General features: G+C 37.8%; 3 protein-coding genes across 11 annotated transcripts in view; 2 read left to right on the top strand and 1 right to left on the bottom strand.

Moving 5' to 3' along the window:
- The window catches only part of LOC147871082 (structural maintenance of chromosomes protein 6-like), a 47,326-nt gene extending 41,443 nt beyond the window's left edge, over positions 1-5,883 (top strand). The window contains exons 18-20 of one of the 6 annotated variants that reach the window (XR_015532832.1): positions 218-281; positions 962-1,077; positions 3,828-5,883. The gene's annotated coding sequence lies outside the window, so the exon portion shown is untranslated. Of the gene's footprint in view, positions 1-217; positions 282-961; positions 1,078-2,004; positions 3,773-3,827 lie in introns of those variants that run through there. The other 5 variants (XR_015532827.1, XR_015532828.1, XR_015532830.1 and 2 more) reach the window with 5 other exon arrangements.
- Positions 5,884-11,592: 5,709 nt separating this feature from the next.
- LOC147871083 (uncharacterized) lies at positions 11,593-20,602 on the top strand. 4 transcript variants are annotated; one of them, XM_087341353.1, is made up of 5 exons: positions 11,593-11,772; positions 11,920-15,806; positions 16,880-16,976; positions 18,888-18,962; positions 19,994-20,602. In XM_087341353.1, the coding sequence occupies exon 2, from the start codon at positions 13,390-13,392 to the stop codon at positions 14,059-14,061; it is 672 nt and encodes a 223-aa protein (XP_087197479.1). In that variant the 5' UTR covers positions 11,593-11,772; positions 11,920-13,389; the 3' UTR covers positions 14,062-15,806; positions 16,880-16,976; positions 18,888-18,962; positions 19,994-20,602. The 4 variants fall into 4 exon arrangements, with proteins under 4 accessions (XP_087197479.1, XP_087197478.1, XP_087197481.1 ...); XM_087341352.1 differs by lacking the exon at positions 19,994-20,602 and having other exon boundaries at positions 18,888-19,523; XM_087341355.1 differs by lacking the exon at positions 11,593-11,772 and having other exon boundaries at positions 15,346-15,806.
- On the bottom strand, positions 18,808-26,055 carry LOC147871084 (uncharacterized). The gene is made up of 3 exons (XM_087341356.1): positions 25,767-26,055; positions 21,509-21,772; positions 18,808-19,690 (listed from the first exon to the last, which is right to left on the bottom strand). The coding sequence occupies exons 1-3, from the start codon at positions 25,821-25,823 to the stop codon at positions 19,550-19,552; spliced, it is 462 nt and encodes a 153-aa protein (XP_087197482.1). The 5' UTR covers positions 25,824-26,055; the 3' UTR covers positions 18,808-19,549.
- Positions 26,056-27,976: the final 1,921 nt, after the last annotated feature.

The raw sequence follows: 27,976 nt of genomic DNA on the forward strand, positions 1-27,976 counted from the left end.
CTGTACTGTATGCCCATTTTGCATTGAGCAATTGAGTTTGTAAATTGTGTGTTCTACGTTGTTGGTTTGAAACGTAAGGCGAAATATGTCGACTAAAAGAAAGCCCGAGTCCCAAGTACGTCCTTTGTATGTTAATGCTGTTATCTTACACTAGCTATAAGTTAGAATAATATTGGTTTTTCGGAAATATTCGATCCTAACCTCACTTCTTTTTCAGGGGAGCCGGTCAGGAGGTTGGGCGATCGTGTATTATGTTGGAGTATAAAGGAAAGAAGATTATGGTATGTTTAAATACTTCGTGTTTCGCACAGTTTGATTTGTGAGCAATATTTAAGTTTATATCATGATGTGTAATCTGAATTTCTCGTATAACCTTGTTTATAAAAATTTTGTAGATTAACTGTGCACGACGGCTTTAAGTGGAAATTTTCCGCGTGCTCGCTTCCATGCAATATTCCAGCTAGAATTTTATTTCTTGTTCTTGTAACCTTAATGAATCGTAAATGAAACAAAATATATCCCTTAAAATAGATTAATGTTATGTTTTCTCCGACCTAGCATTTGTTTTAAAAGTCTTTTTTCGAGATTTCTAAAGTGTGTGTATTTGATTCGAGTGTCTCAAGCTGTGAACATGATAATGAAACTTAGGGTTCAATGAAAGACTGGGAATTCCTTGATGACTGTCAAGAACTCTGCTGCATGGAGTCTGTTATTAAGATTTTTCTGTTATGTTTTGAATGAATTAGTGTTGCATCAAAAATGAATCCTGTTTCTTATAGCTCGACTGTGGTATTCAGCGGTGATTGTCTGGAATGGATGCTTTAACATTTGTGGATCTTGTTGAGGTCAGATGAGATAGATTTGTCACAGTACGTTGTAAAATTGTTTTTTATACCTGATTAATTTCGCAGTTTTGAAACAAATTTTTTCGTGCTAAAAAATTTTGACTTTTTTTTTGCAGTTTTCATCTTGACCTCTGTGGTGCTTTGCCCTGATTCCTGCAGAAAACAAGTTTCAAGGGACTCATGCAGCAGAGGCTATTTATTGGTGGATTCTGTCAGATTACGTCAACGTCAGGTAATATTGTTACTTGTTTGCTAGTTTACATCGTTATGTCAGTGGTGGGCTGGGAAATTATAACACTTTCCCCATCGTACGTAACATCTCCTAATCCCTTCGGTATAAGACGACCGTTTTCAGTTGACAATTACTGACTCCTTCAGTAAGGCACACAATACCACTTGCTGCTATTAACTATCACTGAATACAGAAATTAAAAAGTCACAAAACAAATACTCACTTAGCCTATATACAAATGTTGCTGCTGAGGATAAAACGAAATGAAACATCATTTGAGAATTCCTGGACTAAGCTAACTACTCATATTTAGTAGGCAAAGAGGATTGGAAGAGCATGCCAAATAAGCTGAGATGAATATATTAGTTTCATAGTTCTAAAGAACTTACAGAACTTTCACTGAAACCCTTAAAGCTGTTTATTTTTGCCAATCTTTTTTTTTCCCCAAATATATCTTCTGTTTTGTGTGAACAGGTAAGACGTTACTCCAGTATCGGAACATATTCTCTGCACGAGTTGACATTTATTCAGAATCTCAGGGCAGGAAAATAGCTTACATGTCATAGGATTTAGGATACTATGTACTACGTATGCACTGATCATTCATCACACATAAGAACAGTCTCAATGATATATACTTTGATGTCTCTTCATATGACCCCTCTGAGTGAAATGATTTACTGCACACATTACATGCATATGGACTCTCTCCACTGTGCGTGACTTGATGTGTCCTGAGACCACCATTTTGACGAAATGATTTTTTGCACACATTACATGCATATGGACTCTCTCCACTGTGTAAAGGTTGATGTTCACTCAGAGGACTCTGTTAAAGAAATGAGAAAAAATTTCTGGATGAACATAACATGAAGAGGAGAAAGAATGAGTCTGAAACCAAGGTGATAATTATGTTTTTTTGGATAGCTCAGTCAGTATAGTGACTAGCTACGGGCTGGACGACCGGGGTTCGATCCCCGACGGGGGCAGAGGATTTTTCCTCTAGCCTCTGGGGTCCACCCAGCCTCCTCTACAATGGGTACCGGGGGTCCTTTCCCGGAGGTAAAGCCGACCGGAGCGTGATGCTGACCACACACCCCCCATCTAGTGCCGAGGTCAAGGAAGAGAGGAGCTATACCGTCTCTCCACCCAAGCGCCTACATGGCGTATAGCAGGACAAACTTTACTTTACTTACCAAACCCCATCACATGACCAGAATTTAGTGGAAGGTGTGTTTTATAAATATTGCAAGAATCATGGGCCTCCATATTAGTTTAAACTGTTAATTCTGTGTGGTACATGAAGAATTTACATAACATGAATGCTAGGTTATAAAATTATCGAGATATTGTAAATGTGCTAATGCATTTAGTTTGTCAGGTCTGAGTTCAATATGCATCGGTTGGACTCCTGAATGACAGCCTGGTAGGAACAAGGTTCAGGGGCATTGTGTCTCCAGTGCATGGAAGACTTGCAAATGTCACTTATGCCACATCTTCCCAGATTCTTATTCCATGCCGTAATGTCCAAACTGAAGTTCTCTTGACCCAGTCAGATTTTGTTAGAAAAACTGGCACACAAGAAGTTAAATTAATTTGTGTGTGGGAACTTAAGTATCAGGAAGTGAGGTTATGCAGTTGTCTTGATGGATTTTGACTAACAGCATATAGTGTTGCTACTCTTGTTAATATATTTTCACAAAATCAGCTTAAATAAACATAACTGCCTTTTCAGATGTTTTGCTGTGTAATCTGGTAGAAGTTTACCAGCATTTCAGAGTCTTAAAACCTTGTATTGAAATATAAAATAATACATACAAACAAAACTGTTTACACTTGAAGGGACACTAATCCCAAACGTGCCTCAACCTCAAGAGATCATCATCGAGTATTTAGCCCACGCACCGTTAAAGTTCACAGGCACAGACAACGCAACTACGGCTCGCGGTGGACCAACGACAACAATTACCAGGGAAAACCAAAATAAATACAGTTACACAGATTTACAACTGAAACATGATACAAACAACTTGGAAATAATTTCTCCCTTCAATATACCTCCACTATACAAAATTACAATAAAGGCTTACTAGCAAAAACTGTACATCATAACTTTAATCCCAGTTATGTAGACCCCCCCCCCCCCCCACAATATATGATGGCGTGTCACTCCACGCCAGCCACCCACAAAGAGGCTGCTTGCAGCAACGCAACCATTAACAACCCCATCCTGTAAGATGGTCCACCAGGACCAGGCAAAGGAATGTCAAGCCATCGAAAGAGGAAATTACAGGACAGTAAAGGATTGACCATCTGGTCAGTTGTAACTCAAAGTTGATGGAAAGGCCACTAGAGGGCTACCTCATACAGACAGACAGTCCTCATTCCAGTGGAAAGACTAAACCACACGGTTCATCATCCTAGGCAAGATTCACTGTAAGTGCAGTCTGGTAACTCAGCTTACCCTAATATCAGTGTCACTTACTGCAGATCCATTTTCAGAATCTATGAATGTTGGCAGATCGAACTTCATAACTTTGTTACGCTATGTACCTACACAGCAGGATAGAGTTATCATTACTGTTCTGGGTCTATAACAGGACAACTGATGATTCTCTAAGCAATGATGACAGTAGCAGACTGATGATACAATCTGGACATTGTGTGTTGTCTGAATTATATTTGATATAAACAATGTTTTGAATATTGGTTCTGTTCCCATCTACCAGTTGTCATTATTATACTTACAGATGTTAGTCTTCTGCAGACCCAAGATTTCCAACAGGTATTGAAGAAATGGGTGTCGATCAGTCTACTGTCCTGAAAACTATGTTCAGTTGCAGGATGTGCTATCAAAACAATGCTTAACCCTTTAAAGCCCATTTGTAACTACATGCGCCACCTACTTTAACAAACAGCAATTATTTCCTTACCCTAACCTAACTTTACCTAACCTAACCTAACTTAATCTAACCTAACTTAACCTAACCTAAACTAACCTAACCTAACTTAATCTAACCTAACTTAACCTAACCTAACTTAACCTAACTAACCTAACTTAACCTAACCTAACTTAACCTAACCTAATCTAACTAACCTAACCTAACCTAACCAGCTGATCTTTGTAATGTTGAAGAGTTGTGCTTTCTTTGTGGTACGGAATGAATTCTTCAAAATTATTCAGATGAGCTTTGGTTTCAAAGGGTTAATGGAGGGGATGAAGAAACACAATGTTCTTGTGGTTATAACACTGTTTAAAACATTTCATAATCTACTCAATATTTAATTACTTTCCTAAATTAAAGACTGATTGAAACTAGTACTCTATAAGCAATGTGCAACAAAACATAATCCACTGAACACATTTTGGAAAGCACTCTTCAAAATCTATTCACCAGAAGTGGGTCATTTGCTCTGGATGGACAGACAGAACAACAGATGAAAAACTCAATAGTGTGTTTGAAGATGGCCGTCTTCTGGGTTGTAGCACCGTGTAATCTGACAGGTTACCAACTCATCGCCCTGACGACGGAGGCAGCAAGGAGCTCTGAAACGCTGGTAAACTTCTACCAGACTACACGGTGCTACAACCTAGAAGACAGTCATCATCAGACTCACCTCTGTGAAAAACTCAGATCCTACAAAAGTGACTTTGTGTACTTGTAAAAAATGTTCTCGGCAGTGAAAATAAGACAACCTGTGTTACTGGCACAGAGTGTTTCTCAACTTATATATCTGTGACATCCTCTGTGTTTATACCGACGACCTGATTTCCATCGTGACACGTCTCACTATCTGAACCAGGTACATCTTTCGGTGAATCTGTGCAGTTCTGTAGAACCACCACACATGTATCAGTCAATGCTATTCCCTCCCATTACATGAAATGGAACAGACATTCTTTACGACTATGTCCGATTGTTATCACTTAGTAGGTGAAGATAATCAATAGACTATTCACTTCGAACCTGTGATCCAGTTCAGAGCACAAAACTGCAACATTATTAAGCTGAAGAAAAGTTGTTTCATTGTAACCATTTCATGCAAATGAAAGCTAACAGCAATGCTTACTTCCGGTTCAAAATTCTTTACAGAAAATGTCGATGGTATGTAAACCTCGTCAGTGTTGATACCAATGGGATCTTCTTCACTCAGAACATCCATATTATTTTCTACTTTGATCATATCAATTTCCTGCTGTAAAATTATGAATTAAACATAATTCTGTTAGATAGCACATTTCTTGTGCACCAAACACACAAAACAGGAGAGAGTCCTTACACTGGCAGATTCCAGACTGAAACTTGCAGACTTCTGATATCATAATTTCAGGACTTCAGAATTAGAACACTGCATGCCTGAAAATTTATACTAATTATTTTCAGGACAAAATGGTATCTCATGATAATTCTTCACTTAATTTTCAGAACATAAAACTGTTATCATGTTGTGCACCTTTATGAAACTCATTAACCTTCCATTGCTCAACTGCACTAATGCCAAGGTACACAGCCTCATATACCAGCATCTTACATTTAATCCCCATATATGGACGTTTTTCTTTAAACCATTACATTTTCATCCAAGCTCTACGTTTGAACACTTCGTATAAGATACTAATTCAGACTGGACACAGTTTAAATTAATTATGTTCGTTCCGTAAGGCACAATCAAGAAATGTGGCAGAGTATATTTTTATTGACTATATTGTGGCGTACCTTAATGCTATTCTATTTGTATGAAATTATTGTAATGGCAGAAGTGTACTTAAGCCATGTGAACATCATCAAAGTGACATGCAAGTTATAGGGACTTATCACGCACAGTAATTCCTATAATAATAATAATTTATTTACATTTCATGGATCCATAAGACAGTCAGATGACGATAGATGTGGAAAAAGTCATAATAAAAATAATAATAATAATACAATATATATTATAAAGTAAAATTCGTACTATTATATAAATTTCACATAATACGAGACAAAGTATTCACCTAGAGAAATGATAAGCTAACAAATAGATCTACACATTACGCACAAGATGTTGAAACACTGAAGAAGACATCAAATGTTGGATCTTGAATAAATTTACAGTGAAACTGGGAATGTGCACTAACCACACAACTGTTTGAAACATAGCTGTCTAAATTTAAGACTTTGAATTAATTATTCGGTTTTGTCCGTCTAATCACAATTATATTTAAAATTTACAAATAAGATAATTAAAATATCATTTTATGTTCCACATCGAATAATCGATTTACATTTGGAACATTTTTACAACATGTTTCGGTTTCATCGAACCATCTTCAGGTGTAAAATTATATCGAAATTGTAATCGAGTTTTAAGTTTGTCGATATAATTTTACACTTGAAGATGGTTCGATGAAACCGAAACATGTAAAAATGTTCCAAATGTAAATCGATTATTCGATGTGGGACATAAAATGATATTTTAATTATCTTATTTGTAAATTTTAAATATAATTGTGATTAGACGGACAAAACCGAATAATTAATTTAATATTTGATTCACAATACAACGCAATTATACTATCTTAAGACTTTGAAATTACAACACACACAGACACAGAATGAAAATATGAATCACAAAGCAGCTAAACGTACGAATAATAAAGAGAAATAAAGATAATTATAATGACCTGGCCATACATAACCTAACTGGACACGGCCATGGCAACGACATATTGCAGTGACTGCCTACAATTGTTTTTGCTACATGTGATCAATGATCAAGTAGACCGACGCGAAAGATGGCGGCCGAGTATCTGACGTTTCTGCTCATCTGTTGTCGCTTTCAGAGAGTTGTTGTGTTGGCAGCATTTGTTTTCTTTGCTAGGGTGGTGGTTCCATCATCTCGAAATTGTTTTACCCACTGCTGATAAGTAACTCGTGCGAATTTGAGCATGGTTAAAGAACCATTTCATATGGATTGGAAAACAATTCTTAAAGACCTTTGCTGGCAGTTATCACGTGGGTTTTATAATATTTATTTAAATGTTCCTGCTTTTGACTTAGGCGAGTTATCACGCTTTGCCATTTAAAGTCTGGCAAATTCGTCTTTATTATTGTTCTTAATGAATTACTTTTGATCCCAACTCTGTTATTATTTAAGTGAGGATATAAAATGTTTCAAATCATAAAATGAGCTGGAGGCTATATTTACTGTACCTTTAATCAAAACAGTGATTTGAGGTATTGATCTTTGATTTCCCGAAGAGACTTCTATTTGCCAGAGAGGTTTGAAATTCACTGGGGAACATTTATTTTGTATCTTCAACCCCACCTCCTTCCTTTCATTTGTACACTGTAGTAGGAGCTATACTGTACACTACATTATTCCATGGATTTCAATAAATCTAATTTATGTTCCTGTAAGATGTCAGGGTTCATATGTTCTTTGAATGAGACAAGTGGAGTCCTTGAGACCAGGTCAAGAAATTCCCAGTCTTTTATGGAATTTAGAGGTTCATGAGATCTCTCCATGGGGCCACATGCTTACATCCTACTTCTTTAGGGTTAATTTTAATTTTATTCTCCCCTTTACATTTCTCAGTTGTCATAGTTTCATAACTCCTCAAGCCCAGAGAGAAGGAAACAAATTTTAGCCAGAGCAGACGCTCGAGGGTTCTAAAGGAGAATACGTCATTCTTCGCGATGTCTTAACACCACTGCGTAACGCAAGCCACGCACTGATTAATGATAATATTAAAAACTTAGCTCTCAGCCTAAAGCGCACTCCATAAAGGCGTGAGAGTAGAACTCCACGCAATTCAGACATCGTTAAACGTACATGGTGTGGAGTGGACTGATCTGGCTTAGGGTATGGCGCCCTGTTCCATGAATAACACTGAACTCAGGCTCAGTAAACAGTTGAAGGGAAATGATGATAATCTTGAAGAATTTAATTCTATAAAAGTAGCGAATTTGAAGTACATTCATGGATTGAAAGGAATGTCAGAATGCTCTTAGAAAATGAATCCTTGAATGATATTTAAGGATCCAGTCCTTACCGCGAAGAAAACACAACTCTTCACCATTACAGAGATCAACTGGTTGACGCTGTTTAAGGAATTGACCTCTGATTACGGCGAGAACCACACAAAACCCATAAAAACAAAGTCTTACTGATTGTTGGAGCAGGTGGTACGTATACTTACCATTCGATTTAAAGGGTTTAAAGGTAAAGTTCGGAGGTCACACTGCCTCCATCTTCAGGGCGATATTTGAAGTTTTCTCAGCGCTTAGTATGAAGATTTCTGTCTTCTGGGATGTAGCGCTGTGTAGTCTGGTAGATGTTTAACAACGTTTCGGAGGTCACACTGCCTCCATCTTCAGGACGATATTTGAAGTTTTCTCAGCGCTGAGTATGAAGATTTCTTTCAAGGTTTACATGCGTCATGTTTGTGTTTTTGATTAAAATATATAATAAAATACAGGTCAATACACAAAACTTTATTAGGATGTTAAAATTTAAATGTTAAAATTTTAAATTTTAAATTTGCGCTATTCATCTCTATAAGGATGTTACATTTGAGCACTTTCATTCATTTTCCACAACATGTTTCGATGTAATACATCATCTTCAGGTGTTGTTGTGTAAAACTATTTTATATTTCAATGCATGCCTTTCAATAATTCATTATTCATTCATTGAAATATAAAATAGTTTTAAACAACAACACCTGAAGATGATGTATTACAGCGAAACATGTTGTGGAAAATGAATGAAAGCGCTCAAATGTAACATCCTTATAGAGATGAATAGCGCAAATTTAAAATTTAAAATTTTAACATTTAAATTTTAACATCCTAATAAAGTTTTGTGTATTGACCTGTATTTTATTATATATTTTAATGAAGATTTCTGTCTTCTGGGATGTAGCGCTGTGTAGTCTGGTCGATGTCAACCAACGCTTCGGGGGCCATACTGCCTCCATCTTCAGGGCGATATTTGACGTTTTCTCAGCGGTGAGAATGAAGATTCCTGTCTTCTGGGATGCTGAGCTGTGTAGTCAGGTATATCTTTACTAACATTTTGAAGGTCACACTGCCTCCATCTTCAGGGCGATATTTAAAGTTTTGACAGCGGTGAGTATTAAGATTTCTGTCTTCTGGGTTGTTGTGCTGTGTAGTCTGGTCGATGTCAACCAACGTTTCGAGGGTCATACTGCCTCCATCTTAAGGGCGATATTTGAAGTTTTCACAGCGGTGAGCATGAAGATTTCTGTCTTCTGGGATGTTGCGCTGTGTACCCAGGTAGATTTTTACTAACGTTTCGGTGGTCGTAGTGCCTCCATCTTCAGGGCGATATTTGAAGTTTTCACAGTGGTGAGTATGAAGATTTATATCTTCTCGGTTGTTACGCTGTGTAGTCTGGTAGATGTCAACCAACGTTTCGGAGGTCATACTGCCTCCATCTTCAGGGCGATGAGTATGAAGATTTCTGTCTTCTGGGTTGTTGTGCTGTGTAGTCTGGTCGATGTCAACCAACGTTTCGAGGGTCATACTGCCTCCATCTTAAGGGCGATATTTGAAGTTTTCACAGCGGTGAGCATGAAGATTTCTGTCTTCTGGGTTGTTGAGCTGTGTACCCAGGTAGATTTTACTAACGTTTCGGTGGTCGTAGTGCCTCCATTTTCGGGGCGATATTTGAAGTTTTCACAGTGGTGAGTATGAAGATTTATATCTTCTCGGTTGTTACGCTGTGTAGTCTGGTAGATGTCAACCAACGTTTCGGAGGTCATACTGCCTCCATCTTCAGGGCGATGAGTATGAAGATTTCTATCTTCTCGGTTGTTACGCTGTGTAGTCTGGTAGATGTGAACCAACGTTTCAGAGACCATACTGCCTCCGTCATCAGGGCGATGAGTATGAAGACTTCTACCTTCTCGGTTGTTACGCTGTGTAGTCTGGTAGATGTCAACCAACGTTTCGGGGGTCATACTGCCTCCATCTTTAGGGCGATGTGTATAAAGTTTTCTGTCTTCTGGGTTGCGCTGTGTAGTCTGGTAGATGTCAACCAACGTTTCGGAGGTCATACTATCTCCATCATCAGGGCGATGTGTGTGAAAATTTCTATTTTCTCGGTTGTTACGCTGTGTAGTCTGGTAGATGTTAACCAACGTTTCAGAGGCCATACTGCCTCCGTCATCAGGGCGATGAGTATGAAGATTTCTATCTTCTCGGTTGTTGCGCTGTGTAGTCTGGTCGATGTTTACCAACGTTTCGGAGGTCATACTGCCTCCATCTTCAGGGCGATGAGTATGAAGATTTCTGTTTTCTGGGTTGTTGCGCTGTGTAGTCTGGTAGATGTCAACCAACGTTTCGGGGGTCATACTACCTCCATCATCAGGGCGATGTGTATAACGTTTTCTGTCTTCTGGGTTGTTGCGCTGTGTAGTCTGGTAGATGTCAACCAACGTTTCGGAGGTCATACTACCTCCATCATCAGGGCGATGTGTGTGAAGATTTCTATCTTCTCGGTTGTTACGCTGTGTAGTCTGGTAGATGTTAACCAACGTTTCAGAGGCCATACTGCCTCCGTCATCAGGGCGATGAGTATGAAGATTTCTATCTTCTCGGTTGTTACGCTGTGTAGTCTGGTAGATGTCAACTAACGTTTCGAAGGTCATACTGCCTACATCTTCAGGGCGATGAGTATGAAGATTTCTGTTTTCTGGGTTGTTGCGCTGTGTAGTCTGGTAGATGTCAACCAACGTTTTGGGGGTCATACTGCCTCCATCATCAGGGCGATGTGTATAAAGTTTTCCGTCTTCTGGGTTATTGCGCTGTGTAGTCTGGTAGATGTCAACCAACGTTTCGGAGGTCATACTACCTCCATCATCAGGGCGATGTGTGTGAAGATTTCTATCTTCTCGGTTGTTACGCTGTGTAGTCTGGTAGATGTCAACCAACGTTTCGGAGGTAGACGTGCAGGTATTCAATATTCGTGTCTAGTATCGATCTGAGCAGGGTGTCAAAGGTTGCTCGGTGCAGTAACAACCCGGTGACCGAGAGGTTATGTGATAAATGTGCGCTAGGATGTAGGCGATCTAGTGGCGAATTGTTGGTTATTTGTTTCATAGTGCTTCGTGCTAAGTTGATTGAGCTGTACTTTATTGGGTGTGGTTGGTTTCGTAAATTATTTTAAGATTTTTGAGGTTATGGAAGTGTTTGGTAGTTGGTTTCTTATAGGCGACGTTGGTAGGCTCGTTTCTCCTTCATTTTCAGTCCTCTAGTTCCTGCCATTATTAAGTGAGAAGATGTCACTAATGGTAGTCACAGAAGTACGTTTCAGATCCTTATAAGTTTACAATCTGTGGAGTGGTATTTCAGGCAGCATTTGATTTGGCAGTGCCGTGTAGTGTTCGTTGACGGCCATGTACCTCAGGGGAATTGTCGGTAGATGACAGGAGAGTTCGTCAGGGTGCGCACATAATGATCATCGAATATCCCTCGTGCCCCGGCGGTTGCGGAAAATGTTCGCTGTTTTTCAGACGTTGCCGTCCCTGCGTGCGAGAAAATGGCGCAGCTCCTCTGCTGTTATTGTTTCCTTCGGACGGCGTGATGGTAGGATGTATGCCCAGTCGAGTGCAGCTTTACTCTTATATTGCCAGGGCTTGCAAGTTTATTTGAGCTGAAGTTTGTCATCTTTCTCCTGTGTGAAGTACGTAAAGTGGGAAATATTTTGGTTGCACGAAAGGCCGGATTAGTTGCCAGTAGGTTATTAATGTGGTGTAGAGTGCCTTCGTAGTAAGAATTAATACTGGTCTCTCAATGCGGATGTTTATTTCTGTACATGGTTTTGTTTCAGGCAGGCGTGAATGCAAGCATATGGGATACTTCAGCCGTTACGCATCATTACTACGGAGGTAGCAAGACTTTGCTCCGGGAGCTGACATGATCATTGTGCATGATGGACAATTCATCAGGCGATGTGGTTGGGATGACCCACAGACACGTGGTGGCAGCCTCAGTTTTTGTAACTTGCATGTGGAAATTCAGTAGCTGTTGATTTAAATTGGTGTAAGAGCCTATCGCAGTGAACAAGGTAGAAGTAAGTAGCTAGAGTTACAGGTTGCAATGTTGGTTATGTGGCCACCGCACTGCAGTTGCACACTTTAGATTCCTAGTGACCAAGTGGTTTTGAAATTGCGGGTGTGAATGAATTGTGAGGTTGCCTTGAAAGGGTCATAAGCTTACTGATTGTTGCAGTTGTAACCACACTTGGAGGATACAATCAGGATCTTTGGTTAGCGTATGAACTGTAGTGATCTGATAAGAACAGTTCCATTATTTAATAAAACTATTAATAAGGTAGTATATTTGCGTCATATTGCGAATTAGGTTAATATTTTCCGTCAAATCACAATTTTAATAAAATATAAAATATTTAAAATATCATTTCACTTTCCGCGTCGAATGATCGATTTACAAATTGGAACGTCTCTTACGACATGTTTCGGTTATATTTAACCGTCCTCAGGTATAAATTAGATTGGTAAATCTAAAACTCGAATTACAATCATTTACAATGTTATGCAGTTTATTGAAAATGTTATTATCAGATTACTCTTATATATTAGAACGAAGGTATTGTTTTTTATATGGCGTGGTTCATCTGATGTTCAATATTAGTCGGTGATGAGTTGATAGAGACATGACGTGTCTAGCGGAAGACATCTAGAAGTATTACTGTGTCGGGTCGAGGTTTAATACTGAAATTCGATGCGGAACGTGAAATGATATTTTAAATATTTTATATTTTATTATCTTATTAAAATTGTGATTTGACGGAAAATATTAAAATATCGAAACTATTAATGATAAACTGTTTGCACAGCTTTATTCAGTCAGACATTTATGAAATTTTACTATACCAGGTGATCTTAAGGCAGTAAATACTAAATGTATAGTAATTGTTACAACAAAGATATGATTGAGCATTAATTCATTTACATGTGTGGATCCATTGCATGGGCTTTGTATGAACTATGTTTGTCATAAGAGATATTTTGATAGAGATAATTTGAGCTTATGTACAGATTATATAAGTTGAAATATAAACTTATGGTATGTAACATCTAGCTTTCTTGAATTTAATGACATTTCCAGGTACTAGCATTGTTAAGACCCAAGTAGTTTGGTCTGTAATTTCAAAAATCTTGCTGTTTTATTATGCGTCGTTAGGATCTTGGTAGATTAAAGGTGTTATGCAGATTGTGTATGCTATTTTGAATTTTTATGCTTATAAATATGTCCTGTTTCTCTACGTTTCTAGTTTATGTTAGAATTTATCGAACATGATGCAGTAGAACAGGAATGTATGGGCTATCTGAATCCTGTATTTGAAGATTTATTAGACGAAGTTGAAGTTAGAAAAATTCAGGGTGAAGGAGCAAGTAGACCTCTTGTAGGGAACACACCAGAAAAACCTGAGGAGCGAATGGAATCTGAACCACCAGCAGAAGTAAGGCAGTATCCGGAAATTGTCATTTATGACGATACTCAGCATAGATATTTTGTGAGTGCAGTACAAGATGAAATAAGAACAGTGAAATTACCTGAAACAGATGGAATAATTATAAATAAAGGAGAAGAAAAAGATAAAAGTAGCATAGCAACTGAAACTGAAGTTATTGCTGATCGAAACCAAGGGGATATTGTGAAAACATTAGAATCTCCTGCACATTCTTCTCAAGATGCAGATGAAATGGATACATTTTGCTTGGCAAAGGACAGTATACTCTTCTCTCAAGTGTCAACGAACACACTTGTGACCAGTAATGCCAAGGTGGAGCATGTAGGCTCCAAACCAGAGGCAGATCCTTGCCAAGTAGTGGAGATAAAGGGAATTTTAAAGTCAGTAGTCTCTTCTTTGGAACCCATTAAGCATGTGGTCTACCCCAGCAGAAGCATAGAAACAATGGTAAGAGTTTGGCCCCCATTCCGTTGAAATGTTGGAAATCGCTGAGGAGTCTGCACCAGAGACTGATTCTGAGTCAACTGTTAAATCAACTAATGTCCAAGGAGACACAAGGAAGATGTTGCATGATGTTCATGGAGGTGCTACTTTGACAATTATCTCTAACAAAAAAATTGCTAGATTATCACTGGAAAATGTGGAGCAACCACGATCTCAACGATTATCAGATGAAGAAATTATCAGGGTGAGTGCAGTTGCTAGTAGTGATCCAACTGCATGTCTCCGTCTAACTCAACTTCAAACAGAATCAGTTGATAAATTGAATGATTCCCCACCTAAAGTGTCCAATCCTGGTTACTGTGTGAAAATGCATGCAACCTCAAGTGATAACCTACCTTCACTCTGCCTTCAGATGATGGACAGAATCGACAAGACAGAAGAGATCACTAACTGCATGGCGTGATTCTGAATATGTAATTCTAGATCCAACTAACAAGACAGATTTCACATGCTGACAGCGGTTTGAAAATAGTGGGTAGATCTTCACAGTTTGCTGTTATAGAAGTTGGACAAAGATCTGAACATAACACATCTACTGATCTAAAATAATTAATTCTTAAAAAGGAAATTGAAGTGTCTAAAACATACGAAATAATTGGCAACTTTAGTGACTCAAATCCTTCATGTAACACTGCTGTAGTAGGGTTAAGAGACACCTCTTCAGTTCTGGATGTTGACTGCAAGAGTTTCTATGGGAATGACAAAGAGACTGATGATGGTGAACCTCCTCTTGAACTGAATGACAGTTCAAGCTCAGATGATGAAAGTCCATCTCTTGGTAACCTATTTATGCATCACTCTGACAAGGTGGGTGCAATAAAAGGGAATATGGGGTCACAGTGTGTCTGAAAATATTTTATTTACTTTTGGTTTTGATGAATGAGAATTTAAATAAACATTCAGTTTATTGATTATAGTATATAAAGTTTATTCTGTAGTTATTCTTTAATATTATATAGAGGTTTTAACATGATCCACTGTGGATGAGCAGATGTTGTTTTCAGATTACCCTGAAAACTGAATGATTTGTTACATCACAGGAATATAGCCTTTCACCACTGTGCGTACGCTGATGGGTCTTCAGGTTATGCTGATCGATGAATGACTTGTTACACAAATCGCAGGAATATGGACGCTGGCCATCATAAATTATGTTCTCTTCTTTTGCTGGACTGTAGCAAACAAATCGAAAGTCTTCAAAGCCTAGAAAATTTTATTCCATTGTGTGCTGATCATGCATTCGCGTTCACTGGGCGTTGACTGTGACGTCACAACATGGCGGATATGTTTCGTCAGCTTTAGTGAGTTGTTACAGAACAAGGACTGTATTAGTACAACTGTGAACTGAAGTGAGCCATATCTTGAAGTGTCAGTATTTATTACATCCAACAACCAATCAGATTTCTATTCAGTTACTGCAACAGTATCAGTGCCCGTTGAAAATAAATAATTCTGAATCTTTATTACGCAGTTTTCTGTTCTCAGTCGTCACTTTATCTCTCTTAGGTCAAGTTATTCGGGTTCTGAACTTCATTTTGAAACATTCCTAAGAACTAAATCAGTTTTTACGATGTTTTGAAGATATGTTGCATGTGAAATCTAACAAATACTGAACTTTTCTGCCTTCAAAGACTTTGGACATCCATGGATATTTGTGTAGCTAGCAGCAAAAATGAATTTCTTCTTGGCTTTTACCTGTTGTCTATCTTGTTTAGGTCAGTTTGAATAATATTAAAACTTTTAATGACTTTCATGTAATAAAGACCTTTTGCTACTCTGATAACTCAGAATAATATGATGTTAATTTTCTCACATTAATTTGTATGTTGTTAATACGTAGGAGGCTAAATGTTATGTTTTGTATTTATACAATTTGGTAGAATCAATGCATTGCTTATATACTTACAGGTAGATTTTGATTAAAGTTTGTTATTGTCAACATTGTCAGTGTTGGTAAAATTCATTACAATTTTAGGAGCTAGCCAAGACTTTGGGGACCAAACGTAATGTTGCTGCATTTAAGAGTACATTGCAATCAGGTCTTTTCTCATTGTGATTATGAATTAATGACTGCTGCCTCCATTATAGCATTATTTGTTGCATTTGTAACCACACTTGGAGGATACAATCAGGATCTTTGGTTAGTGTATGAACTGTAGTGATCTGATAAGAACAGTTCCATCCTGGTGAGTATTTAATAAAACTATTAATGATAAACTGTTTGCACAGCTTTATTCAGTCAGACTTTCATGACATTTTTCTGTTTTGACATATTTCTACTATACCAGGTGATCTTAAGGCAGTAAATACTAAATGTATGATAATTCTTACAACAGAGAGAGTATTGACCTGTTCATTTACAGGTTTGGGTCCATTGCATGAGCTTTATATAAACTATGTTTATTTGTCATAAGAGATATTTTGTTTTGAGGTTATGTACATTGTTTTGTATAACAATAAATATTCAAATTATATAAGTTGAAATGTAAACTTATGGTATGTAACATCTAGCTTTCTTGAAGTTAATGACATTTCCAGGTACTAGCATTGTTAAGACTCAAGTAGTTTGGTTTGTAATGTCAAAAAATCTTGCTGTTAAAATGTTATTGCACAGTGTAGAAGACTAGGTTGCTTCTATTATAAACATGTATGTTATGCAGATTGTGTATGTTGTATTGAATTTTTATGCTTATAAATATATCATGTTTCTCTATGTTTCTAGTTTTGTTAGAACTACTGTTGAAACTGTATAACATTTTGTGTAATTATACATAATTCCTTATTTCAGACGTGCAAAGGAAGAATTCAGGCGGATAAATTTTCCTGATCGATATCCAGCTTTTAATGGGAGGAAAAACTTGTACAGTACTCGAGAGCTGCCAGAGGTATGTTTGGTTTAATTTAACAAGTGTAAGCTGTTGCTGCTGGTAATGTTGATGTGGATGTAAAGACATACAACTTGTGATGGAGGCAGTACGTTCCTTTGAGACATTGATCAACTTGTACCAGACTACACAGTGCGACATCCCAGATGACAGCCATCTTCATACTTATCGTTGTGAAAGTCTCAAGTTTTGCCATATCAGAGTTAATTTAAAAAGTTAGTTTCCCTTTGTATCACTGTAACTTTGTCTTCCAGTGTATGTGTTGTAAAATTTATAAGTGTTCAGTTCTGAACATTATGGTACATACAGCTATTGAAAGTGATACTGTGATACTCTGTAGCAAAGAACTAAAGTGTTTTTTTCTTCAGAAAACTGAAAGTCTCATGGTGCATGATGATGAATCTGTTAGGGTTAAAGAGTGTGAGAGTACTATCAAATTCACACCCCAAGTTGATTTTGGATCCCTCTCTACATGCATGAGCAGTGAACGTACACTGGAAATCCCACAGAAATGTATTCAGGCTGTAGATATTGTAATTCAAATCTAAAACTTCTTGAAGATGGTGAAGAGTCAATTGAATAAAAATTTACTTGGATATTATCCATCATCTAGTAAATATAAAACGTAAAACGACGTTTCGGAGATGGGACTCTATCTCCGTCTTCAGGTTCCTACACAGTTGGGCCCACTAGATAGAGCTAATCCCTACCTCCGGACAAAGTAAAAAAGTGAAAGTCCCGGAATAAAAAGGCATTAACACACCATCAATCCGTGGGACATAAAAGAATAGAAGTAGAAATCAAAATTCATTGAACACGATAAAAAAAACCCACAAAAGGTGGGAATAAATACACATGAATATTAATTTGAAACTCGATGCCCAACTTGGATTTCTTCAGAGATGACAGGAATCCAAATAGGAGATAAATCCAAACTAGGCCGGGTGATAGGATTGGCGAGTAGTGCCATGTGTGCAGCCTCCTTGTATTTTCTGTAGATGGTATTGGGTTCTGTTAATAATACTCTGGCTCCTACTGAAAAAGACACTTTTCTGTTTGCCTCAGATGAGGTGTGCCAAGATTTATGGTAATGGATTTTGTTAATGGGTCATGTGGTCAGGCCGCTGAACATTCTCTGGGAAACAAAATACATCAGGCATTGAAAACAGAATATATATGAGGTTTTTATGAAAAACGAGCAATATTTTTTCCATTCTTATCAATTATTGGTATTTGTTCTCTTTTTCATTTTTGTTTGTTATTGTGAGACCATTTTATTTCATAAAAGTTAATTGTGAAAAAGTTCTATCACTTTATTTTTAAATAATCCAGGCCATAAATTTGTTTCCAATGCTGAAATTCATTATCCAGAAGACGGAAATCTTCATACTCACCATTGTGAAAACCTCAAATCATTCTCATTATCATTAGTTTGTACAATTGCTTTAAAATAATTTGGCACCAAAGGGGTTAAGCAGAAATAAGGCATTTTTTTATCAAGAGCTTTGGGTTGGTGGTCCAGATTTCAGCTCTGAATACGGAACTTGGCATGATTTTTTAATTACATTACAGGTTTTCTGCGTAATGTTGTAAATTATTTTTCCTTGTATTGAATTAAAATTATATCATATTGAAAAAAGATTTGAAATAAAAGTTGTAGATGTGTATGGGATATATGTATTACTTGTGTAATGCTCATTTTGAGAAGATTGATAAAGTTTGCAGAGTTGTGTAAAATAAAATAATTTATAGTCATGTACATTTTTAAAAATGGGCCATCTGGTATGTAGAACCCTTCAGTGGAACTGTAAAATCGGTGGACGAGTATGAATATTGAAGTAATCATACTGCAGCACTAAGTTTATTTGTTACATTTATTTCTGATTTAATTGTGATAATTATGTTTTACAGTGACACATAAAGGTTTTCCATCACCACAAAATGTTGTGGATGCCATTCATGAAATCTGCAGACCTCAAGATGACTGTGAGTTGAACTACAATCAGAAGGAGGATTTAAAGAGCTATATCTGTTGTAAGGGTGAGAATAGTTACTGAAAAACTGCATTATCCCTTTTAGTACCGAGCCAGTACATGGAACTCTGCCATAAGACTGCGAAGCCATTTTGTTTGAAAAGGAAGACCTGTAGTTAAGAGATATATTTTTCTTTGGAAATGTAGTTTAAACTTTCAAGAGAACTGTGTTCGTATATGAGCTGTTAAAAGCAAGTAAAACTTTCGTTTTGCAAAATACATTTTCACATATAAAATAATGTTCTTCAAAGATGAAAAAGTTATGAACACAATTAATACAAGTTGGTAGGAAACCACAACAAATTCATTGTCAGCATTGTTATTCACAGCAAAAGCATTACAGAGATCAGATGGATAACGCTGTTTAAGGAAATAATTGCTGTTTATTCTGAGAATCATGAAAACCATAAATGCAAATTATAAGAGATATTGATTGTTAAAATGGTGGAACATGTAGTTAACATTGAACTTCAAATACTTAAAGTTATGAATAAAATAATATGGTTGAAAACTCTGTTGATCAGGGACCATTATGTCCCTTTAAAATTCACTTCGTAAGGTTTTCAAATGTGGCCTTTTCAAGTAAGGTGTTTGAACTATGTTGTTTTCTGATCCGGATGGAGAGCTTGCTGGTGAGAGAAATATATCACTGGAGTATGTGCGTGTCATCTGGGTCAACTCCTGAACCAAAACACAAAACCAAATGTAATAACTGTTAAGACTAGAATGGTAAGTGGGTTGTTCCACCTGTCCTGTTACTAGCGTAAACAAAAACAGAATCTTTTTCAAATTGAAAACCAGCATAGAAAATAAGGAAAGGTGAATCTGGTTGTCACAGATACATTCTGTTTCATGACATTGATCAACCTTGTCACTGCTATATACTATATATGTTATAAAAGTTAAGCTGCCCCACAATACGCCATGTAGGCGCCTGAGGGGAGTGGAAATATAGATCCTACTCATTCTTGACCTTGTCACTAGATGGGGTGAGTGGTCGGCATCACACCCTGTCCGCGCTTTACCCCCAGGAAAGGACCGTGGTACACACTGGATAGGAGGAGAGGCTAGAGTAAAAATCCTCTGCCCTCGTCGGGGATCGAACCCCAGTCATCCAGTCCGTAGCCAATCATATAAAAACTGAAATACTCAATAAAGATGTGCTGCTGGATGAAATGGTCATGAAATCCAATGGTTTATATTCCCGTCTTCCCATAACTAAAACAATACTTGCATTGTCCCTGCAATGAAACTGAAATCCAGAAAACCACACAAACCCAAATTGAATAAAATGTAGGATGATACTACAAGGGGAGGCTTAGTTAGGTACCATATATGCCACTACAGAAAGCCATTATGGATTAAAAACATACATGTTGTACAAATTTAAAGATGTCGGGAGCGGCACCAAACATACAAGTGATTCAAACATCTTCCAGTGTCCTCTCACAAACTGTGATGCTACTGCTAAAACCCTTCTGGGGCAGCGATAATTGTGAAATTGCTGACAAATTTTATACGTTCCCATACTTAACTTATATTGTGGTTTACCATACAACAGATATGTATAATACAGACATTTATTCTATTTTATTTATTTAGTGTTCTGTGTGACGACAGGTCCATATGAACAGGATCCTTCCATCCTGGGACCTGTTCATATACGTTCTTGGCAGATGATCCAGAAGTGGTTTGCCATTGCCTTCTTCTGTGTGTGAATGGAGTAATTGTTGGGATGCCACGGAGGAAAACTCCGTGTTGCCTAGACCACTGCCTTGCCCAACACAAGTTATAAATTCGGGCACCGCCGGGAATCGAACCCGAGACCCCAGGATTACAAGGCCAGCGTTCTAACCACTAGACCACCGTGGCGGCTTGCTCAGATCATTCGCTCTTGCATGTTTGTCCTCCTGCTGCTGGCCAGGCTGCGGCATGACCTCATCTCCTATTGGCTCTCAGGCCTTCAACCGATCCTGACCCTACACCCCCACTGATCCATCTTTCTCAAACTAATTTGACATGTGCAGCTTACTCGCCACACTGATGATGGAGGCAGTGATAAACTTCAACCAGACTACGTGGTGCCAAAGCCCAGCCATCTTCATATTCAGTGCCGTGAGAACCTCACAATTTCATCTTTCAGAGCACTATCGTAACAATCAGTTGCCCTAAGACGTCAGCATTACTAACATTCTGTGTAGGATGTGCTGGTCTGCTGTTCTCAACTCAGGGTTAATCTACATCTAAATTGTAAAAAATATGGCACATCTCAATTAAACTCAAACAAAAACCACTATCTAAGGAATGGCCAGGACTAGCAGAATCTGTCCATTAGTTCATTGGCCTCAAATGATTTTATAACGAAAGCAGTGGCACTCTCAGTATCGCAACCAAACCCACTTTCTCCTCTTCTGTTCATTTCAACTATTTTTAGGTTAGGAAGTAAAAGAGAATATGTACATTTGGCAGCACACAGCGTGCAAACATTGCTGGACTTACCATCTCTTCGCCTTCATCTGCCTCTAGGTCAGACGATAGCAACGTGATGACTTCGGGTGTCCTCTGATGACGAGGCTTCACATAGCCCACAAAGACACAGTCATCTGATGAGTTAAGATCCTCATTCGACTGTGATGGCTTATCCTCTTGTTCGCCAATGCTTGCGGGAAGATCCTGCAGGATACTAGAGGGAGACGTATCACTATGCGAACCGCTCAAATTATTGGTATCACTGTCACTTGCCTGGTCTACAGGAAGTGCATTCTACAAGCAAACAACTGTGTGCAGACTTCGTTTCTCTACTTATATGTACCGTCATTGCTCTAAATATTAATTTCTTTAAAAGGATTAAAGAATCAAAAGGATCTGACATCTAATATACGTACTAGCGCGTTGTCTTTTGTCAGAACACGATCTGATTACGTGTGACACAATCAGCAGATGTCCAAGTATATTTATGAATATAACGGTGAGGGAATCTTATGCTTTTGACTGTTACAAAATTTACTGCAGTCCACAGACCAGGAGAAAGTCCCTGCTAGGAATTCGATATACGCGCATGCGCGAAATTTCGCGGTGAGTGACGACCGATCCTAAAAGCATTCGTTCCACAACCAGTGAACGAACAACAGACGACAGGCTTTCATGTGTTCTAATGGGTAGAGATTTAAGATTACCTCACAGTGGCACAGCGATTTAATCCAGAATATTATCGCAACACCCACAAAACACAGTACAGTTGCACTCACTACACGCTACTCTTAACTGCTTGATGTTTTCAGTCTGTGTAGTAGCGTAAAACTCTGACGTATCGCACTTCCCACCAATAGCAGCCCTCTAGTCGACCATGCAGTAAACATTCCCCCCGCACCGCACGACTCCCCCTTGCAGGGATTTTCTCGTCATCTGTGGACAGTACTCTGTCTACATTATTGTTACTAACTCTATGTAGACTTTCCTTATGAATACTCGATTTAAAAATGTCCTTCTCTACCTGTAGACAAACGAGTGTTAATCCATGGGCAATTAAACCACACGGCGAGGGGCATTTAAAATTATTCCCGTCTGTCTTCTACGGATTGTATCCGAACACCTGAACTATTTAATTCCACAAAATGTGTTATTGTACTCGAAGGATGTTCTCTCTTTATTACTTGAAGGATGCCCCGCACAAATTGAACGTTAACTCCCTCATAATGGATGAAAGATAATGAATACTGAACGACTTCAAGCACTCTTCACGTTGCGGGAATCACGGGAACTAAATCAGTTCATTTACAACAATTAAGACAGCATAACAAGTTTTCTATTATTGACACAGCTGCGTATCTTGTCCATTGTTGACAATTATATTCCATATGTTCTATATTAGATTCTTTAGACAGACAAATGACGTCATCAACAATGCCAACAGATATTTGTTTACTCGGCATTGTTGTGGAACACAACAATGTCGAGTAAACAAATATAACGCTTCACAACAAAGAAATAAAAAAATATCAAGTCAGTCGCACTATCACTGCTCCAGAAGGAACACTTCGCATTCTTGAATATTGACTGACAGTTGGCCTAAAACATCTGAAAAGTGAAAGAAGACGTTGTCAAGTATTTGAAGTACAAACTCCAACAACTTCAACAAGGTAAACTGATACGCATTCGATATATTACGATTACGAAAACTATTATGAAAACTGACTTTATGATCGATTATAAGACGAAGATTTGCTAGGGTGGGGCTGGACGTAAAAAGTGGACTGAACAAGAACTGTTGACTTCTGAACAGCGACGTAAAGAACTACAACATCAGACATATTTAAGAAATAAAGAAAAGCGAAAAAAGACTTACATTGATAAACTAGACCATATTAACGACACACGTAGAAAAACAGACGAAGATTTGCAAGGGTGGGATTGGACGTAGAAAGTTGTCTGACCAAAAACAGTTTGCCTCTGAACAGCGACGTAAAAACTCAAACATCAGATATATTTAACAAATTTAACAAATAAAGAAAAGCGAAGGAAGACTTACATTGATAAACGTAGAAAAACGTATTCATTAAGAACAGAAGAGCAGAAGAAAACAAAAGAAGACTTGCAAGGGTGGGGTTGGACGTAAAACGTTGTCTGACCAAAAACAGTTGGCCTCTGAACATCGATGTAAAGAATTAAAACATCAGAACTACTTAACGAGTAAAGAAAAGCGAAGGGAGATTTACATTGATAAACGCAGAAAAACTTATTCAACAAAAACAGAAGAGCAGAAGAAAACAAACGAAGACTTGCAAGGGTGGGGTTGGACGTAGAAAGTTGACTAACCAAGAACAGTTGACCTCTGAAAAGCGACGTAAAGAACTAATCCATCAGACCTATTTAACAAATAAAGAAAGACGAAGGGAGAGTTACATTGATAAACATAGAAAAACGTATACAACAGGAACAGAAGAGAAAAGGAAAAAACAGACGAAGACTTGCAAGGGTGGGTTTGGAAGTAGATAGTTGACTAACCATGAACAGGTGGCCTCTGAAAAGGGATGTAAAGAACTAAGACTTCAGATCTATTTAACAAATAAGGATAAGCGAAAGAAGACTTACATTGTTAAAAGAGACCATATTAATAACACACGTAGAAAAACAGACGAAGATTTGAAAGGGTGGGGTTGGACGTAGAAAGTTGACTAACCAAGAACAGTTGACCTTTGAAAAGCGACGTAAAGAACTAATCCATCAGATCTATTTAACAAATAAAGAAAAACGAAGGGAGAATTACATTGATAAATATAGAAAAACGTATACAACAAGAACAGAAGAGAAAAGGAAAAAACAGACGAAGATTAGCAATGGTGTTGCTGGACGTAGAATGTTGACTGATCAAGAACAGATGGCCTCTGAACAGCGACGTAAAGAACTAAAACATCAGAACTATTCAACAAAAACAGAAGAGGAAATAAAAAAGAAGACTTGCAAGGGTGGGGTTGGACGTAGAAAGTTGACTAACCAAGAACTGTTGGCCTCTGATCAGCGACGTAAAGAAGTAAAATATCAGATTACAGGAAGCGCTCCGAAAGGATTAGTAGTCGTTGTCGTCAAAAAATGACGTCATCAACAATATAACCTTATATTTGTTTATACACGGGGGTTAGTTTAGCGTCTTACTCAAGATTTTAAAACGCAAAAAACCCACTTCGGGGGGTTGGTCAAGTGTTTAAACCCCCCATTCGGGGTGGTTAGTTTAGTTTCTTACTCAGGGGTTAAAACACTTGAATGAGACACTAAACTAACTCCCCTTCGGGACTAACCAAGGTTGGTTCCTTTTTACAAACTTGACCAACCCCCCCTAGGAACTCCGAAAGGAGCGCCCTGCTCTAGTATTTAAAATACAGCGCGTTGCATTTGTGGTCACATCTTCATCGTAATTATTTATGTGAGCAAAACATTTTTGACGTAAATACGTCTATAAGGAAGGGTCATTCGGCAAAATGTGGAACGAAAAAGTGTAACAATGGTTTATCAACAAATAACCAAGAATGGTTACCTAAGGAACATCTGTTTACTCGGCATTGTTGTTACCTATAAAACATTACCTTACATTACATTCATCTACCACAGACCCATCTTAAGCGTAACTAATTCAAGTTAAATAAGCAATGTCTTAATCAAAATTATCTCAATTGTAAAGGATCTATAAAGGAAATATTTAGAATAAAGCCAATATATAAACTTCCTTTCCGTATAGACGTATTTACGTCTAATTCTCCGAAACCGTGGTTTCACTGACAATCTTTTCTAGCAAAAGTTGTTTTGAGAAACGAACCAATATTTCATTCGTAAAGTCTCAACCTTCGAGGTAATTAAGCGAAATGTTGTCACCCTTTGCCAGATGAATACAGTTCACATCGTAACTTTCTGTTTATTTAAGTTCCATTTTATCATTCATCTCTCATGTACAACTGGATCGCCTAACTGTGCGACATTCACTGCCCATTTCAACCGCCTAATAATATTTGTTAATATATCTCAAAACCATTAGCCTATTAGCCATGCGGACTGACATTATTCCACACCACATCCTAATATTGTCCATAAAAATCACTTTTCTTCCCACAAATATGGTGTTATTCGAAATCAGAGCACCACACCACAAAATATACGAAGGTTACAAATGCCACTGTATTCATTTAGAGTACCACATATAATAATGGTCAGACTTAAGTCTCTCATAAGACAAACATCAAATACATCCTAATGCTCATGTACTTACACGACGAATGCCAATTAAAGACAGGGATGAATCTCTTGTGGACATTGGTTCCTCCATGCTCCCAGCAGGTTACCTGTTCTGATATCAAGTCAGTTATCCAACTGTTGGAGCACATACTCCACTGCTCCTCTGACAAGCTGCGCGCAGGTCACGTGACACAGCCTTTATGTCGATGATCAACATTATCGAAGAAAATAAGAAACCGAAACGAAAAGTGCGTTGGTGAAGCGGAAATATCAGACTGGGTGTTTGTGTGGCGCTGTCCTAGGTTACAGCGAAGCGATCAGATCAAATATTTTGATATTTTCGCGTGAGTCGCTGCGCTGGCCAGTAAGGCGCATGCGCAAGAAAGCTCTTGCGCATGCGCAGGAAGGCCGTGTGTTTCTCTCACGTAGGACACAACAAGCGATTACCTTATGTCATATGACACCCAAGGCTGCTTATACAGCTCGCTTCTTATCGCTCACGAAGGACATTGCCCTGCTGTAGTTAAGCGACCAGCTAATCCTAGCAGTTTTCTCATGGCTGTAATACGTCACGATGTATTGAAACATCACTGCCTATCCTTCGTAAGCATCCATCTTACCTCATTTATTTATCTGTGGAGTTTTGTTGGCAATAACGAAAGACTAGATAGTGCCTAAAGAAATGATTACGCACAAAGTGGTCAAAGATAACAAGTAACTGTCAAACCACAGATACAATATTAAAAGAGTAAGATTTTTGCAGTTTTGTAGAAGGAACAGGTATCTAACGTCCTAAAACTCTTGAAAGTTAAGGATCATTTGACTGCAAGGTTCAAATTTTTATATCGTTTCTGAAATCAGATCTTATTTTTGGAAGCTGTCCTGACAAATCGTGTTCATACCTTCGCGCAGATAATTTTTTTTCGGAAAAACCACGTCTATGACGAAGTTGCTGTCATTCCGAGGGGCTTCTGAACCAAAATTCTATATATCCGCAGTTCTTATTTCTCCGTACGCATTATTTGTACGATTCACAATGTCTTTGCTCTAACAATTCAAGAGAGTTTTATTAATCACGAATCTCATATTTATGTTTTAACATGTGTTTAAAGTTTGTCAAGTCCACGTAATTTACGTCGCTTTGCTATATCATAGTAATAGCCGTAACTGTGTATATTTAATCAGTTTAAGAAACATCTCGATTAGCCGAAACGTTGGGAACATAGCTTTTTAAGCCACTCGAGTATTATATTATGGTAACATGGTACTATAGACTTTCACTGACTGTTTACATGAAAGGAATAGAAATCAGTTGACAGACTTGTTCAGTTTTTTCTCTCTTCTCGAAGGTACCAATTCCGTAGCAAGGACTTTCGTCAGTTGATTGATCTTTAGGCATAATGAATCTTAATATATCGTGCATGTTTTGAAAGTGTGATGGCATTTTAATGTCTTAAATTATAAAACAGACATGCAACTTACAAGATACATTTCATGTAGAACTTCGTTAAAACATATTGACAACATTAATTAGTTGATACGTTAGTCTGAACAATTAACAGTAGTAATTAACTCCAATTCCTATACACTTAACCATTGCAAAGATCAACTGGTTAACGCTGTTTCAAAAACACAAATGCATTCTTTCGTAAAACTGCAGAGTTATTGAATTTCGTATGTTTTTCATAATAAACAAGCCATCAATTCCTTAATCAGCGTTAACCAGTTGATCTTTGTAATGGTGAGGTGTTGTGTTTACTTCGCGGTACGGACCAGATTCTTATATATTATTTAGATAAGCTTCGTGCTTCAAAGGGTTAAACAAAAGTTAAGGTTTGTTGTTCTGTCATTCCAATCCGGATTTTTTTTTTTACCAAGGATGTCATGTAAATTCATTTGAAACGGTCCTGATAAACATACAGGTACTCCGAATTTCTGCCATTCTACGGGTCGCCATATTTTAATAGTTTCTCTGATTCCTCCGTCATTATATTTCTGTTGGTAAGTCTGGAAAATTCGAGAACAATACTAATGATAATAATGGTTTATTAATTATATTATTTTTATATCAACCCTCACCATTATCAATTCTCCTGCTTTTGTTTCCAATAGGGCAATTTTGGCGGTCTTATCAGCAGGTGATTGTAACAGTAATAAAAATTCCGTTGTCCTGTAAGTGGACTTGTATTTTATCAACTTTTCATTTCTTCTCCTTCTTCCGCTTCTTAATATAACAGAAATATA

This window comes from Zootermopsis nevadensis, unplaced genomic scaffold, assembly GCF_977971745.1.
Source record: "Zootermopsis nevadensis isolate Lab colony 2312 unplaced genomic scaffold, Znev_1.0 Znev_ptg000068l, whole genome shotgun sequence".
Classification (NCBI taxonomy): domain Eukaryota; kingdom Metazoa; phylum Arthropoda; class Insecta; order Blattodea; family Termopsidae; genus Zootermopsis; species Zootermopsis nevadensis.